General features: G+C 40.8%; 1 protein-coding gene across 2 annotated transcripts in view; it reads left to right on the top strand.

The window, feature by feature from the left end:
* The first annotated feature begins 456 nt into the window (after positions 1–456).
* The window catches only part of APCDD1 (APC down-regulated 1), a 34,612-nt gene continuing 18,581 nt past the window's right edge, over positions 457–16,487 (top strand). For both annotated transcript variants that reach the window (XM_019649980.1, XM_019649978.1), the window contains exons 1-2: positions 457–538; positions 13,767–13,950. In XM_019649980.1, coding sequence (XP_019505525.1) covers positions 481–538; positions 13,767–13,950 — 242 coding nt within the window. In that variant the 5' untranslated portion in view covers positions 457–480. The remainder of the gene's footprint in view (positions 539–13,766; positions 13,951–16,487) is intronic.

Genomic DNA, 16,487 nt, shown 5'->3' with positions numbered 1-16,487 from the left:
GCCGCCCCGCCGGCGGCGCTCGGGAAATATGAAGAGACGCTGCAGCTGCGGCGGCGGTGGCGGCCACTACAGCTCGGAGCGGCGCGCTAGGCGGCGGCGACCAGGGCGGGACGCGGTGGGGCCCGGCGCGGAAGGGACTGGAGCGCAGAGACGGCCGGATCGGGCACGCTGTGTCCACCGGCACCGAGGGAGCGCACCCCTCAGACCCTGCTCCACGTTACCTGGGTATGGGGCCCCGCGCTGCGGCCGCCTGATCGCAGGCTTGGCCCGGCCGCACGCGGGCTGGGGCCAAGAAGCGGAGTCGCTCCGGTGTCCCTGCGCGGGAGTGTTCGCCCTGCTCGGCGCTGCCGCCTCGTCGCGTTGTCCGTGGCGGGAGGCAGAAGGGCAGAGTGTGTGCGGGGCCGCGGCTGTTCCCCTGAGCAAGGGCCCAGGACGGCGAGCGGCTCGGGGCGCGCGGGAGGTCCCGGAGGAGGACTGGAGATGTCCTGTCTGTGCCGCCTCCTGCTCACATACCTGTTCCTGGCCCTCCTGCTTTACGGTGAGTTCCGAGGGGGAGGGATGGAGGAGGGTGCTGGAAACCCCGCGGCCAGCAGAAACCTCTCTGCAGAGCCATCTACTTCGGCGCAGCTCCCTGCCTCCGCGCCAGTCGAGCAGCGCCCCTGCTTCCTCCGGCTCAGCCCTGGAGAGGGACTCGGCGTTTCCTAAGCGCCGAGCCCCTCTCCCCTGGCGGCTCCCAGAGCCCTTTGGGGGCTAGTTTTCTTTCTGGAAGGGTGCAGAGCCTTCGCACAGAGACTCGTTTTATCACCTGAATCGATTGCTTCAAACCCTAGGGAAAAGTTTTATCCACTCTTGATTTTCAAGCCGTAGACTGTCATGAAATCGCAGGCTTTGCGATCCTGTTTCTCAAGTTTCAGAGTGCAAGAGGGGCTCTTGATGTGGTCCAAGCTTTTATGGGACTGTAAAGAGAAACTATGGTCATTTAAGCGGAAAAACAGCTTGCGGGTGTTTCTGTGTTCCCTTCCTTGGACTAGTGTTGGTTGCAAGGGTGGTGGTGAGGTTCTCTCCCAAGTAGAGTGGATGCAATTTCAAGGAGCAGGGGACTTCTGATAGCCAAGGCTGATAGCCAAGGTGTAATGATTAAAACCAGTCTCCTAAGTTCTTAGGAACATGACACCGTATTTCCCTCATACTCTTAATTGATCGTTTTGTCTCTGCTTCATGTGCCACATTTTTCTCAGGAGCTCTAGTCAACCTTTACCCAGAGAACGTCAGTGCTAAGTTCCAGGAATTGCCCTGATAAAAATAAGACGGAAATGCCTGGGGGTCACTAAGGCAAGCTTTATGGTAGATTGGTGTTGAGCATCAGGCCAGACAGTGGCAGCATGCATTGTGCGGATTCAGATGTCCTGAGCGCCCTTTCCCTAATGGTGGACACCTGACATTTCAGCAGTGTCTCCACCAGGAGCTTGGCTCTCCTTCCTCAGTACCCACCACAACCACCCGAAATCCCTGCAGATCAGATCAGCAGCCTCAAGGACGCTCTAAGTTCTGAACAGGACCTGCAACTGGATGGGGCTTCAGAATGCGTTGTAGCCAGCAGTGAAAATCAGGCTGTGACTTCCCCCAGAATATCTAGGAAGGTTAACCTACAAGCTGTACATGTCTATTTTCTTTGTAGTCCTGCTTGGGGCAGGGGGCTTAGGCAGCACAGTTCCATAGGTCTTGCAAAATGTTGGGCTGGGCCAGACCTGCCTGATTGCCAAGGTGTATTCTGAACTCCAGTGATCCCAGACTTTAAAAGTCAAGATGGAAGGCTTGCAATTCAAGGGCCAAAGAGAGAAGGTATAATTATAGGGTTGCACTCCTAGGCCCATCTGCTTAGAATTACAGAGCAGTTTTAATCTTTGGCTGAAACATGAAACAAATCAGAGCCAATGAACAGATCAAACAGCAGCTGCCACACACACCAGAAAAAAAGAGGACGAGAGAGATGAAACAGAGAAAACTGTCCCCTTAAAAAAATCTGTTGTAATATCTCTGAAGAGAAAGATAGCATGGTCAAATCACTTCAAAATGAAAAATTACTTGATATATCTCTCTCAGAGATGCAGCCTGGGCCAGTTCATAGAGATTTTTCTCCCCCCTCTGACGGGTGGATGTTGTAATTATACATCATACCCCACTGGCACAAGCTGGGGTTTTAATAGCTGTCAGGTAACAAGAATCCAAATATATCCTTAGTGAGGTCTGGTATAACCCCAAATCTCCAAATTTGAATCTGAGTTGGCCTAAACTCCTTGGGATCAGGGATTATTACCCAGACCCAGCTGTGCTGAGAGGAAAACAGTCTGCAGGGACAGAGTACTGAGGGGACCATCTGCACTGTAAATAAGAGGAAAGTGGGGCCAGACCCTGTGGTTGTGTGTGCACATGTACACACACTATGTGCATGTGTGTGTATGGCAAAGGATAAAAGATTTAAAAAAGAGGTTTGCAAAGTTGAATTGGATGGCATGGATAACCCTACAAAAAGTTATCCAATTTCATTTGTCTTGTTCGTTTGTTGCTATCAGTTTTATATCCCACATATGAGGGAAATCATATGGTTCTGGACTTTTTCTGTCTGACTTATTTCGCTCAGCATGATAATCTCAGGATCCAAACAAAGACAACCTCATAGATTCAGAGAGTTTAGTGCTTACCAGAGGGAAAGGGTGTGGGGGTGGAAGGGGTGGTAGGTAGAAAAGGGTAAAGGGGATGGAATATAATGGTGACAGAATTGACTTCGGGTGCTGAACACACAATGTCAATATACGGATTATGTATTATAGAAATGTACAGTTGAAACCTGCATAATTTTATTAACCAATGTTACCCCCAAAAATTTAATTTAAAAAAGCTATCCAATTTCAAAGTGAATCTACAATGGCAAAGTCATTAACACTGAATTCCCCCAAAGATCTACTTAGATCCTGCAGGGAGTGTTGAACTCTAGTGAAGGAAATAAACAGGGAATAATTGTTCAATGTATAAATCCTCAGGATTTAAGAAAGCCTTGTCATAATTCATTAGGATAATGTAGAACACCAGGAAAGAATTGGGTATTCCTCTTTTCCCCCTTTTCTGCCTGATATTTACTTGATTGAAGTAGTTTTAACAGAATATGGGTATTAATCAACCTACTCCAAGAGAATGGCTGTGTTGTACTATATAGTTACAGGTTTTGTAAACATTTAAAAATTCAGTAGTAACAGATGGCACTTGATCATATATTTTAATAGACTTTGTAAGTCTGAAAGAAATTAAATGAAATCTCCTTAGAATGGCTTAATAATTTTTTTCCTGATAAATAGGCATTTTATTTTGCTAACTATAGGACACCATTTGTCTATTTATGGTGGCAATTGGTAGATAAAAACATTTTCTGTGATTATAAATGTGACAAACATTAATAAATTTAATTTCAGACATCATTTATAGATTATTTGTTACACTAATAAATCACGTGAATATGATTAAAAAGTGCACAAGACTTTCATGAATATTCTGTGTGAGGATGCTATTATGTTTGGCATCAAATCTTTATTCAGTTTTTTGGTTACTTTTATTTCGACTCATTGAAAGTTATAAATCACCTTTAGATTCTCTTGGTGAATAAATTAAGCTTTGGCAAGACTCAAGTCCGTTGTTTACTTTTGCTGTTTTTTAAAACTGAATTGTAGTATAAGACTCAAATTCAAAAGTCGTTGGCATAAAAGTATACATGTCAGTGTTACTTTCCTCTCCCTCAACTTCTGAAAACAATTGCATTTCTTAATCCAAATAAAACCTATTGAATGTCATTGACGGTATGCAGCTGGAAGATGTCCATTATCACTGTTTTCTTTGCTTAGATGAAAAGCCACAAAAATCATTCAGCTCCAAAAACACAGATTAGCATGAGGTATTCCAGAATAAGTGGTGCTTTAATGCACAGCAAAGTGCTAATTCTCTTTGCTAATGGAAACGTTTGATTTTAAGTTTTGGAGCTGATGTTGGGAGAGATGGTCTCATTCCCCAATGCTGTTAACTTTTGTAGAATTCATTTACTTTTCTGAAAGGGGAAGCTACTTTTGAGCTATTTCCTTTCATTCAAGCATATTCTTTCAAAACGTTTAAAAACTGTAGCTTACCAAATGATAGCTTAACCAATTAAACTCAAGGAAACTTTTAAATAGGGTAAAAAAAAGAATCTTTAAATACCATTCTACTGAAAACAGTTCTTATAACCAAGGAAACATTGTCTTTCCTGCACCTTTTTCCCCTTAGTCAAAAAATGAAATGTTAAAAAAGAATATGACTCATCTGTACACAATGGGGCAAGGGTCTTAGATACTAAATACTATTTTGTGAAATAAATTGACTTGCTTCAAACATATGGCGAAGCCGATCTATAATTGCCATGTTCATTCTTTTTCTCCCTAAAGGAGAAAAGAACTAAATGTAAGTGGATGATATGACTGTGTAATAATACACTGCCTAGGGACAGACTGATAACAACTTCATATAATCAATTAAAGTAAAGCATAAAAAGTTTAAGACTAGAAGTATGAAAAGATAGGTTACTGATTATATACATCTGCTGAAAGCTTACATAGCAAGACATGTCTTCAATAGATTGCATATAGAGTTGATGTGATTACAGAGAAAACATCAATAAAAACCTGCCATCATCGTCGAAGTGTGGCTTCTTACTGTGTCAAGATTTTATGTGTACAGCTCATTTAGTTCTCGCCAATTGGGTAATAAAATTATTTTATTGCACATGATAAGTATTGAGGTTAGAAAAAGGATATGGCATCACCCCAAAATATTAACGGTATTCTGTTCTATAAGGGTTTTCCAGTTGCATTCATTCAGCTAACCATTCATTCAACAAGTACTTTTATGAGAGCCTACCATATACCAAGTGCCACTGCTTGCTAGGTTCAGGGGTTGTGAGCAGGAGCAGTCCCCTTTTCCTGAAGAGCCCTGAAGAATATCTAGGGGTGAAGAAGAAAAGCTTATTGCAGAGCCCCAGAGCTTTGAGGATGGCACCCTGTGGTCGACTGTAGCATTTTTGCTCCTGGGATTTGCAGCACCACACACACACACACACACACACACACACACACACACACAATTATGTACACGCACACCACATATGCTCACGACTAAGCTGAAGAGCACGGGTGTGGCAGCAGCAGTCAGCTACAGACCCAACATGCAAATTTAGCAATCTGTGGTTCAAACCCAGTGTCTAGCCTGGGGACCGTGGCATCAGAAGAAAAAGACATAGAAAATTACCTCATGTTCAACTAAAGTCAAATGGAGCCAAGAATTTGAAATCTTGAATTCATTATACTTCTCATAAAGGGAAAAAATACTTATAGACATGAAGATTTAAGATTGGCAAAAACAGCTCTCTGCTTTTATCTCAAAAAAAAAAAAAAGGGGGGGGGGGGGGGTGTGTGTGTGTGAATAAAAACAACAGCTTGATAAACACAGGTACCCGTATGGTAGTAAAATCCAGTATGCTTTTATTCTAAAATGAAAAACTGCTAGAGTTTTTCTAACAGTTTCCACTTCAAAGCACACATTTATAGTAATGACTGCTTATTTAATTGGTCAGGTCAATTTCATGGCTAATTACCTGCATTTAATCTAATCAGTCCCATTTTATCTGCTTCAAGTTTACATATCACGCCAGTTCTAACTTGAGAATACTTTCTCACTCTGATTACCAAAGGAACACATGTCACATTATATAAAGTACAGAAACATGCAAAATGAGCAAGAAAGGAATCATTCAAAACCCTCTACTCAGAGACAACTATTGTTAATATTTTGACATTATACTTATTTAGCCTTTTATTAAATTGGTTTTTGAGGCATTAAAGCACATGTATAGAATCTAACCTGATTAAAGATATGTTCAGTCCCAAGTGTGCTTGAAAATTGTTTCCCTCCCAACTAATTTTACATTTTATTACATGTAACCTGGTTTGGGACTTTTGACTCTCAATCTAGATAGGCAGATGAAAAACTACGGAATATATCTAGATAATTCAGATTTTTTAAATGTTGTTAAAAAAATCAGGGAGTTGGACAGGAGTATACTGTCCTTTCACTTTTCCTATCATGTATAAAAACAATGGTCCATGCCTAAGTGGTAACCTCACACATAGTAGGCTCTCAGCTACTTGTTGAATGAAGGGATATTGACTTTCAAAAGGTAAGCAGTTACTGTACCCCTTCGCTCTTCCATACCTTTCACCCTTCTGTTTGGTCCCTTTGACAAGACTGGCTTGCTTTTTTAAGGGCACCATGGACTTAGGAATGAGCTTTGCTGTGGATGACTGTAATAGTACTGTATTTGTCCCCTTTGAAAACTGCTAAGGACTGCATTCTGAATGCACTATCTGGTGAATTCAGTGATGTAAACAGTCACATAGGCCTTGTATTTAGGGTGTAAATCTCTGTGTAAATGGTTGGTCCTATGCTTCTTTTCATTTTGGGAAATCTGGTTTTATATTTGATATCATTGGGAGTTTTCACGCTCTGAACAGTAAATTATTGCAATTATGGTAGTAATTAAGATCATTCTTCATAATTTAGGGTTACTGTTGTGGAATAATTTATTCCTTGGGAGTAAATCACTCATGCATATACACATGCACAAATATACGCACACGTACACACATGTTTGCACGTGAATAAACCCTCCAGAGCTCCAGGATCTCATTTAGTTCTCTGGAAGTGGTAATATATGAAATTGTACCCAATAGCCTTCAGGAATTAGTTTGTTTTTAACGGGTGAACCATTTCCTTTCAGACTACTTTTTTTCTCCCACACTTGTCATATTATTATTTGTCGTAATAACTTTATATGGGCCCAGGCCATGGACCTCTGATGTTGGAGACATTTTATAGTGAAGTCATTTTGATAACGTCCTTATTCAGAATTCCACTAGACTGGGAACAGTGCTGTGGAGAGCTTCCAGTTTAGTTGGTCTCATGGACTGGCTGTTTATATAATACTTCACATTAAAGCGTGGTTCTCCACTTACCTCTTTCTGTACTCTAAATGAGATAAAATGTGCATAAAATGGATTGTCAAGTGTTCTACAAACATTAGTTATCACCATTATTATGAATTTTACTTTATACAGGGACAAAATAGTACATGTTAGATGACTTACCCAAAGCCACCTTGAAGACTGAAAACTCACTACTTTCTTACTGTATAGTTTAATCCTTTGAGATAATCTTTCTCTTGGATTAATTTACAGCAAAATTTTAATTAATGGGAACCCAATTAAGTAGTTTTCTCAATTAGCCAAAATATCTAGAATCCTCAGTTAATGAAAATGTTGATGTTATTTCTGTGTGTGTGTGTGTGTGTGTGTGTGTGTGCATGCATGTGCACACACAAACACATACACCCTTTATCATTCTTAGAAAAATAAGGGGGTTGGGGGAAACCTTTCATGGCTTATGCAGGGCTGTTAACTGTTCACTCCAGTACCTCTGTATCTAAAGTACCATCCAATGGGCACTGATGTTCCTAATAATGACCCTGATCCACTTTAAGAACCTGACTTACTAGAGAAAAATCATAATGTCAACTGCATTCAACATACAATGGCAAAATTTTCAACAACCAAATATTGTGACTAGCCAACACGTCCAATTAAGCAAATAATCCAATTAAATGGAGGCTTTAAAAAGTTATGTTAATAAGCACATTTATTATTATAAATACTAGGTATACTCAGGAACTATCCTTCTAGTTAGTTGACATACTTGAGTACTGCATTGCTAAGTACCATTGCTAAGTATGACTGATTTACACAATTTAAGGTGTATTAAATTAAAGTAGGACATATAAATATTTTGCAGAATTTTCTCTTCAGATATAGTGCCAAATTTGTAGAAGATGGTTCCTACTTTCCTCCTTCCCTCTTTTCCTCCCTCCCTATTTCCTTTCTCTTAATATAACTTCTTGGTAATACCTCTCCTTTCAACATGCAAAAAATAATCAGTACCTCTCCAAGACTACATAAAAGAGTTACTTCTATTTATTGAAAGTAGGCCCCTTCTCTTACCTTTCTGACTTATTCAGTCAAAAATGATACACTGAACTATTGTAGAAGTTTCATGATTCTGCTTCCCACCCCTACAAAAAAAGGGAAAAGCTATCTTTTCAAATTAAATTCGTAACATGCCATTACATTGTTTAAAGTCTTTTGGCAGTTCCTCTTCACCTTTTCAGCTAAATCCTCACTCAGTATGACATATATGGCATCTTGATTATGTCCCTGCCTCTCTTTTGCTGCTTCTATATCCTGGGACATCCTGTGATCTCCCCTCCCTGAGCCTTCTCCAGTTCCTTCTACACAAATCTCTCTGCCTCCTTATGTTTGAATGAGCTGCGTACTCTACCTAGGCCGCTTCTGTTCAGTCCTCAAGGCCTAGCTGGCCCTATATGAACACACCACAAGGATGAATTCAGAGCCTGCTCCCTCTGTCCCTTTGAGTCACTCTACAAGCCCATCCGAGGCCTGGTTTCTCGCCCAACTGAGCGAGATGTGCTCCCTTGGAGCACCATGTTGGTAGCTTTCATGCCTAGAACAGTGCCTGGCCCTTCCAAGCCTTTCTGACTGTTTGAATGAATGAATGAGTTGCTAGTTTCAGTTCCACATTGTAGTTGACATATTCCAGGCTCATGCAATACACAGGTCTCTGGGTTGACCAGAAGTCGAAGGCTGGCCTCTTTGGAGGGCACACCAAGGCTGATCCTGAGAAGGAAGTCTTAGGGTATAAAGATGTATTGGGTCGTCGGGAAAGTCATGACACATTTTTGCATTGAAAAACGTAGAAAAATACGTCATGACTTTCCGGATGACCCAATAGTTGTTACCCTTGGCCCTCTTGCAGCTGAACTTGGTGCCTCAGATGACCTTTTAATACAAGTAGCACTCACAAGAAGGCTGTCCACATTTTCCACACCAAATGAGCTGGTGTGGAGACCACTGTCGGTTGACTTCAGACCTAAGAGACAGTTTCTTCTACCTTACAGCAACTCCTGCTTTCACTTGACCCATTTAATTTTGTTCTCTAAGAAGAATCAAGGTGGTAGGTACTTCAAAGGGAAAAGATAAAAAGGGAAGAATACCAACCCCACTTTTTTCCACCCTAAAAATACAATACACCCTAGAGTGTGAACCCGAAATCACTGTATCCTGAGGGGTCTGTGCTAAGTAGAGTTCTTCTCCATCTGACTGTTCACTCTGACACTCTTCTGCACTGACGGCCTTGCTACATGTGTGAGTTTTGCTCATTGTCCAATAAAAGCGACAGTGAAATGGAGATTTGACTCTAGAAACCCTGAGTAATTTATTCTTTTGCCTTTCTAATGCTTGCCTATTGGTCACTCTTGGATTTTATTTCTTCCACCCTTGGTTAAAAAGCATAACTGTAGGCCCCCTTTTTGTGTGACTCTAGCCTTATGAATGAGCCATGCAAATCCTGACCTCACCCTCTCTTTCCTCTGTCTTTGAACTCCCAACTTCCTTCCCAGAGCTTCCTTCATCTCTTCCCTTGTTCTCTGACATCCATGCCAGTGAGACCTTAAGAGCCTCAAGGTCAGAAAAACTTATCTTTATTTCCTTTATGCTTCAGGCCTCTGAAATATACAAAGTAATAGTGAATAAGTATCTGTTAAACTGAGTGGAATTTGTCAACTACAGAGCCTGGCCCTTTGAATCCCACCCTCTTCTACATCAGAGTCATCAGCCAACTTTGCCTGGCGCCCTGTGTGCTTGCCCTGAGCATTCTGTCCTTCTCAGAGTTCAGGGAGCCTGACTTTAGGTGATGTACCATTATTTTAACTGTATTATTTGTTATGAAGGACTTTTCGAGGGCCATCTAAGAGCCTAATCATTATTTAAAATAACATTAGCTAACATTTAATAAAAACTATGTGCCAAGCCCTGTGTTAAAGACAACTGTCTCAGTTAATTCTAAGATCAACCCTAAGAGATGAGTAATGATATTCCCTCTTTACAAATGAGTAGACTGAAGCTTGGAGAGGTTAAGTAATTGGAGGTCATAATGCTAATAGTGTGTTTCATTGATGGTAATGTACACGTTTTTTTCGTATTTTAAGACCTTTGCAGTGGATGTGCATCTTATGGTTGATGTGGGTTCCAGTCCCTGTTAGCCTGCAGGCAGCGGTTATGAGGGGGTGACCCTGTCTTTGCCGGTGTCAACCTGGATACAGTTGCTCATATTGTCATTACATCATTCACTTCATTTATATGCATCCTTGGTACTCTGTATCTTGAGTTTAGTTGCAAATAGGCGACATTTGAGCTAAGTGTGTTTGGTTTTTTCTCCTTAACTCTCTTATAAAGCACACTCTCAGCACAGAAGAAAAATCACTGTGAAAATCAGACAGTCCTTTTGACAGTAGTGGAATGTTGTTTGACATTAGTGTAGCAAATATTGATCACTGGGGGAATAACTGCAATTCCATATTTTCTCACAGAGCAACAATCAATTGCTCAGAAAGAAATATAAGCACAAAAAACTGAGTCTGTGTTTGTGTTTTGTTACTGAGATACATGCAGAGCAAAGGGATAACCTGTCACATGTGAAACAATGCAACTAGAGGCAGGAGACATTGCCACATTTTTGAATAGATCAAAGAAATAAAGTCACCAGAGGCTGCCTTGCAGTTGCATAGGTATCTCAGGACTGTTGTTAAGGCAGTGTGTCCTTGTTCAAATGCAAGTGTTTTTTGCCACTGGTAGTAAAATAATGATTCATCATAACAATCATTAAAGTCTTGGATTTGATGAAATCCTTTTAAGTGGCAGATCCAGTTTCAAATTCAAGTAGCCTAGCTCTGGAGAGTTCACCCATATCCACTACCTTCCAGGCTTTTTATCTGTACAGAAAAAAACCAAACACACAAAAAAACATTTGCTGGATGTAAAGGGGTTTACATCTCAATTTTTCGAACATAGCTTGATTGATAGTGAGATGATGGTGTCTTTACTGACTGCTTAGTGTCGTATTTAAAGTAGCATCTTTCCCAACTTGCAATGCCTCATGACTTGAATTTAAATCTATTTTAAGTTAGCTACATCACAATTGATCAGACAGCAAATTGTACTGTGTTTCATTACTTGAATGCCCAACAGGGAATTCACGAAATGCTTCCTATCATCAAGATAATTAAAACTATTGGGGTTGGTGGAGGTACAGTGACTAGTCCCCCTCGCCCTACTCTAGTTCAAAGCTAACTGTAAGATCAACACAGGTGTCAGGGAAATGGGGATTAAAACATTAGAATCATGAAAAATATTCGATCAGAAGACACACTATAGATGGATGTCCATGGTAGGATTGCTAATAGTTGATCCCTGGATTTTTCAGACTTTCCACCTGGCACGGTGCCACATCCCAACAGCTGAAGGAGGGGGCCTTACTACATAGTGGGGAGCTGATCAAAAAGCATGTATTTTGAAAACAGGCTTATTTTAAAAAGAGAAAGAGGAAAATGACTGAGTAAAACACATTTGTTTCCTCCTCCGTCACACACACTCATCACTTCACTAGGGGAGGGTTAAATGAGAGATGGGGAGAGACCACCCAAGAGTTCATGCTAGTGGGAACGCCTTCTCTTGGAGGGAAGCAGGAGGCCACAAGAAAGGAGGTCCTCCCTTCATAGTCATAAGCACTACTATTAACACCACTAGACATAGATTTCTGAGTTTTAGTGTTTCTCTCATTCTAGCTCAGGTCTGAATCACTTGGTTTGGCTAAACAGGGTTGGTTGGTGGTGAGGTTGCATTTAATTTGAACATGACACCATCATGTTGCTTTACAGTCACTTTTCACAATTTTCGTTTAGTTGAATCATACCCACAGGTGTCTTTGCCTCGTTGCCTTTCACTTTATTTAAGATATGCAAGAACAATCTGAGGCTGCTGTTCCATCCTACGGAACAGTCTACTCAGGAAAACCCTGAGAGTTCCCATGTGGAGGTTTTTCTCCTCAGTGGTTTTGATAGAAGATTAGGTCAATCCTCTGAAGCATGGCAAATATCTGTGTATTTTACAAAGGCCCGTATGCGTATGTTTATCAACCTGTGGGTCTGAGTATCTCTAGCAGATTTTCATCATGGTGATGTAAATTGCTGTATTCTGTCTAACCTTTTATTTTCAAATGATCTGTGATAAACCCTAGTTTCTTTATGATGGTATTCAGGTGTTGATTAAAAATATATAATTGCCTCCTCACAGGTAGTATTTTAACGGATGCATTTATCTATTTTGCATATGTTTTTATTTTTCTACATTTGTCTAACTAGTGTCTTCTTTTCTAACATAGTGCTGAAAACATAGTAAGTCCACAATAAAGGCCTATCAATTTGTTAATTCCAGCGTGATCTCAGAAGAAACAGTGGGCTTTCAGATTATAGCTCAGTTTGTTTTTATTGCTTTATTCTGAACACTAAGCTGGTGAAAGTTGACTACCATCTACAAGATAAACAATTTGTACTGAAAATGAACTTAGTCCTGGTATTCCTTTACCTATGGAAAATAAAAACTGTGCAATCTTCTTGTAATTACTCTTAATTTTCAACTCTATATAGTATATTTAGTCACTAACTTGGTGGGGGTGAGGAGGGGCCCCTTGGGGAATAATTGGAGGAAAATGTCGTGCCCTGACCTCATTGTAGGGCAGGTATATGACTTACACCCCACTGAGGGGGCATCCTTTTGGAGACTGTGAGAACCAGAAGATGCTTGACTTGGTGTGAGCAGGTGGGAGTCACGCCACAGATCACAGATGAGAGTCTTTGGAGCTGCCTTGGCCTTGCTCCATTCCACCAAAATTCCATTTTCACTGTGGCTAGTCTCCTTGCTCCTTTCCTTCCTCACCTAAATGTGTCACTGCACATGTCACCTTTCCTGATGACCCCTCTCCACCTCTCTCTTCAATTCCATGTCCTCCTCTTTGGTGGCTCTAGAACAGGGGTCAGCAAACTGCAGCTTGCGAGCCACATGCGGCTTTTTGGGTACGTTCCGTCTCAAAGGTTTGCCGACCCCTGGAAGAGCCAATCCTGTCCCTCACAACAATTTAGAAACTATTCGAGAGCCATAAATATATTTTTACATAATCACCATTATGTGAATAATATCCTTTAAAAATTTTATAAATGAAGCTATGGTAGTTTTATTTTCATTTTCAATTTTACTTCAGAGCCACAGTTTGCAAGCCATAGTTTGCTGACCCCTGGCGGCTCTTCCGTCTCAAAAGTTTGCCGACCCTTGGTCTAGAACATGAACATTTCTCTCCTCTACAACCCCTGTGAATGTTCATTTGTCTGCACCGCACAACTGCTCTTTTAGATGCTTCGCTTTATTCGCCATTTCATGGAGGCATGGATTTGAGCTCAGGCTTTGCCAGAAACTAGCCAAATGACCTCATGCAAGTTCATGTGTGTTATCTCCGTGGCCCCCAGTTTTCTCACCTGGGAAATGGTCTCCCAGGACACTTCACATTGTAGAATCTGTGTTGATGCAAGCAGAGGTAGTGATACAGCTTGGTGGGGTTCGGGTAGATGTGCGTTTCCACTTGCTGTGATCTCCCTGCCACAGAGGTGGGTCTTCAGCCTGGTTCATGTCTACTTTGAGCCCTCCTCTCCTCTAACTTCCACTATTCTTTTTCAGGGCTGGGAGCGGGTTCTGCCCTCCTTCATCCAGACAGCAGATCGCATCTTAGGTCCTTAGAAAAAAGTTCCTGGAGGGCGTTCAAGGAATCACAATGTCATCATATGCTCAAACACCTCCACAATGGTGCAAGGATCACTGTGCAGATGCCACCAGCGATCGAGGGCCACTGGGTTTCTACTGGGTAAGAGGGCCAGCCAGGAGGGGTACAGGGAGGGACCCGGGAGCACACTTCTATGGAAGGCCCTTCTTAGGGTTTCTCAGATACATAGAGACTATATAATGTAGAATGATTTAGGTGTTGTCTAAATTCTAACTAAGAGCCAAACAGTGTTTTGAAACTCTTGATAGGTGAGAAACAGAGTGAAGTACTGTAGAAATCTTAGCTAAAGTATAGATGATATTGTACCACTGCTAACCACAGGGTGTGAGTGAATAGGTCCCTCTGTGGGACCACTTGTGTATAAAAAGAAACCATTAGCAAGTGAAATTAGGAGTCTGTGTTTCCCCAACCCTGAAACATGACTTGCAAGCTTCTGATGGTCTAAATATTCCAGCCGTATTCTGGTAATTTAATATATGGCTTCAGGGTTCTAAGAGTAAGTTAAAAGGTACTCATGCTACCTCTACTAGCCAGGGCATAGTTCTTGGATTCTTTTCCAGGCTGTGGAGCTGAGATTTATTCCAGTTTGAGCTCTGGCTTATCTTCCATTAGAGCTTTTAAAAATAGCCTAGAGGCAGACCTGCAATTTTTCTCCTACCCATTAAATTGTTGAGAATTAGCAAGGCTAACTCTGGAATCTAATCACTTCTCCCCTGCAGCCACTGGGTACCTTGGTGAGGGATCAAATAAATACGTAGAAGAAGAAAAAGGAATGTCATAAGATGATGAAGACCCAGAGGGTTTTTTTTTCCTTTTTTTTTCCTGTAAAAATAGCGTTTCTCAAAATAAATACATGATAAATATTTGTACAAACAATCTTAATGTGATGTACTTTTAAACAATTTATTATTTTATTTAACAAATATGTATTGAGTGCACAAACATTTACTGTGTGCCAAGCATTATTCTAGATTTTGTGTTTATATCAGTGAACAAAATAGACATGGTCCCTGTCTTCAGGAATTTTATAAATAAATATACAAAGAAGTACTACGATGAGGGAAAAACAAAAGGTGCTACAAGAGAATACCAGGGGCCCAAGCTTAGGATGGGGGTAGGGTCAGGAAATGCTAGCAAAGAAGAGGACACTTGAGTTGAGATGTGGTTGGTTATGCAAAGACTGGGAGAAGAGCTTTCTATGTGGAAGAACTAGCAAAGGCTAGGTTGGAGAAAGCACTGACGCAGAGCGCTTGTAGCCTAAGCATAGTAAACCAGGGAGAACAACCCCAAATGAGGCTGCTGAGGAAGGTGGGGCCAGCTCCCAGGGCACCTTGCAGGCCAGGAGTTTAGCATTTAATTTTAATCTAAGAGCATTGGGAAGTCATTGAAGAGTTTTCAACAAGGGCCATGCTTAAGACATGATTCAACTCTGGCATTCTGGCTGCTGTGTGGCAAATGTGATTTGGGAATGACCAATTAAAAGATTTGCAACAGTTTCCACTGGAGATGAAGGAAGCTTAGGTAAGGATGGTGGCGGGGCCAACAGAGAAGAGAATTAACTTGAGATATGCTGAGCTCTGGAGGCCAAATCAGTAGATCATCAATACTTAGATAAAATATTAAAAATAAGTGATCATCTTCGCTAAACCTCAAGGGACATTAATCACTGCTCACATTAAACTCCTCCGTGGGGGAGAAATCTTGGGTCTTTTCTCACACCTGATGATATATGCTCAGAGTACTGCTGAGAGTTTTATGTTCATATGGTGTTATTTGACATCAATTGACAATATTTACTTAGTGAAAGATACCCACTTCAAAACAGTGTTTATCTTTTACCAGTTTGTTAGCCAAAAAAATAGAAATGTTAGCACTTTTGAGAATCACTGGACTTTGGGATTTCAGCCCCACTGTTTAATTTGGGAAAATTGATTGAGTCAGTTCAAACCAGAATTATTGTGTATAATATATACATATATAATACATAATGCATCATATATAATATATAATATCTGTATTATAGAGATGAGCAGAGTTATAAGGCCACACCAGAATATATACAATACATAATATATACAATATAATTATATATACAGAGGTGCCATACATATTTTAAGAAAGGAAAAAACTGTGTTAAAATTATAATACTCAATATATACCAAAAGATGAAGTCAAGTTTGAATTCTGCAATTACAAGAGGTGCTCAAAGTGGTTACCGTCAGTGTAATTTTAATACAGTTTTTTCCTTTCTTAAAACATGTATACATTTTTTTGGTACCCTGTGTGTGTGTGTGTGTGTGTGTGTATACATATATATGACATGAACAGAGTTACAAGGCCAAAATTGATGACATAAAAGTCATGATGTAATTAGACTAGGGCCTAGCAAAAGGCTACTGACAGATGAATCCTTTGGCCAACACTGAAGAAAACCTCCACCATTGGCCTCTTGTGGATTGTGCTGTGTGTATATGAATTGATTACAATTAAAGCAGTGTGAGGAACAAACCTAAGTTAAAGCCTTCTGAGTCATTTGTGCTCTGTAGACCTAGTCCAAGTATTTCTGGCTTAGGAATCTAGTATTTATCTAATTTTTGCCACAGCAAAAAAATCATTTT

This window comes from Hipposideros armiger, unplaced genomic scaffold (genome assembly GCF_001890085.2).
Source record: "Hipposideros armiger isolate ML-2016 unplaced genomic scaffold, ASM189008v1 scaffold_136, whole genome shotgun sequence".
Taxonomy (NCBI): domain Eukaryota; kingdom Metazoa; phylum Chordata; class Mammalia; order Chiroptera; family Hipposideridae; genus Hipposideros; species Hipposideros armiger.
The sequence above is the reverse complement of the archived record's forward strand: the minus strand, read 5'-3'. Positions and strand labels throughout refer to the sequence as shown.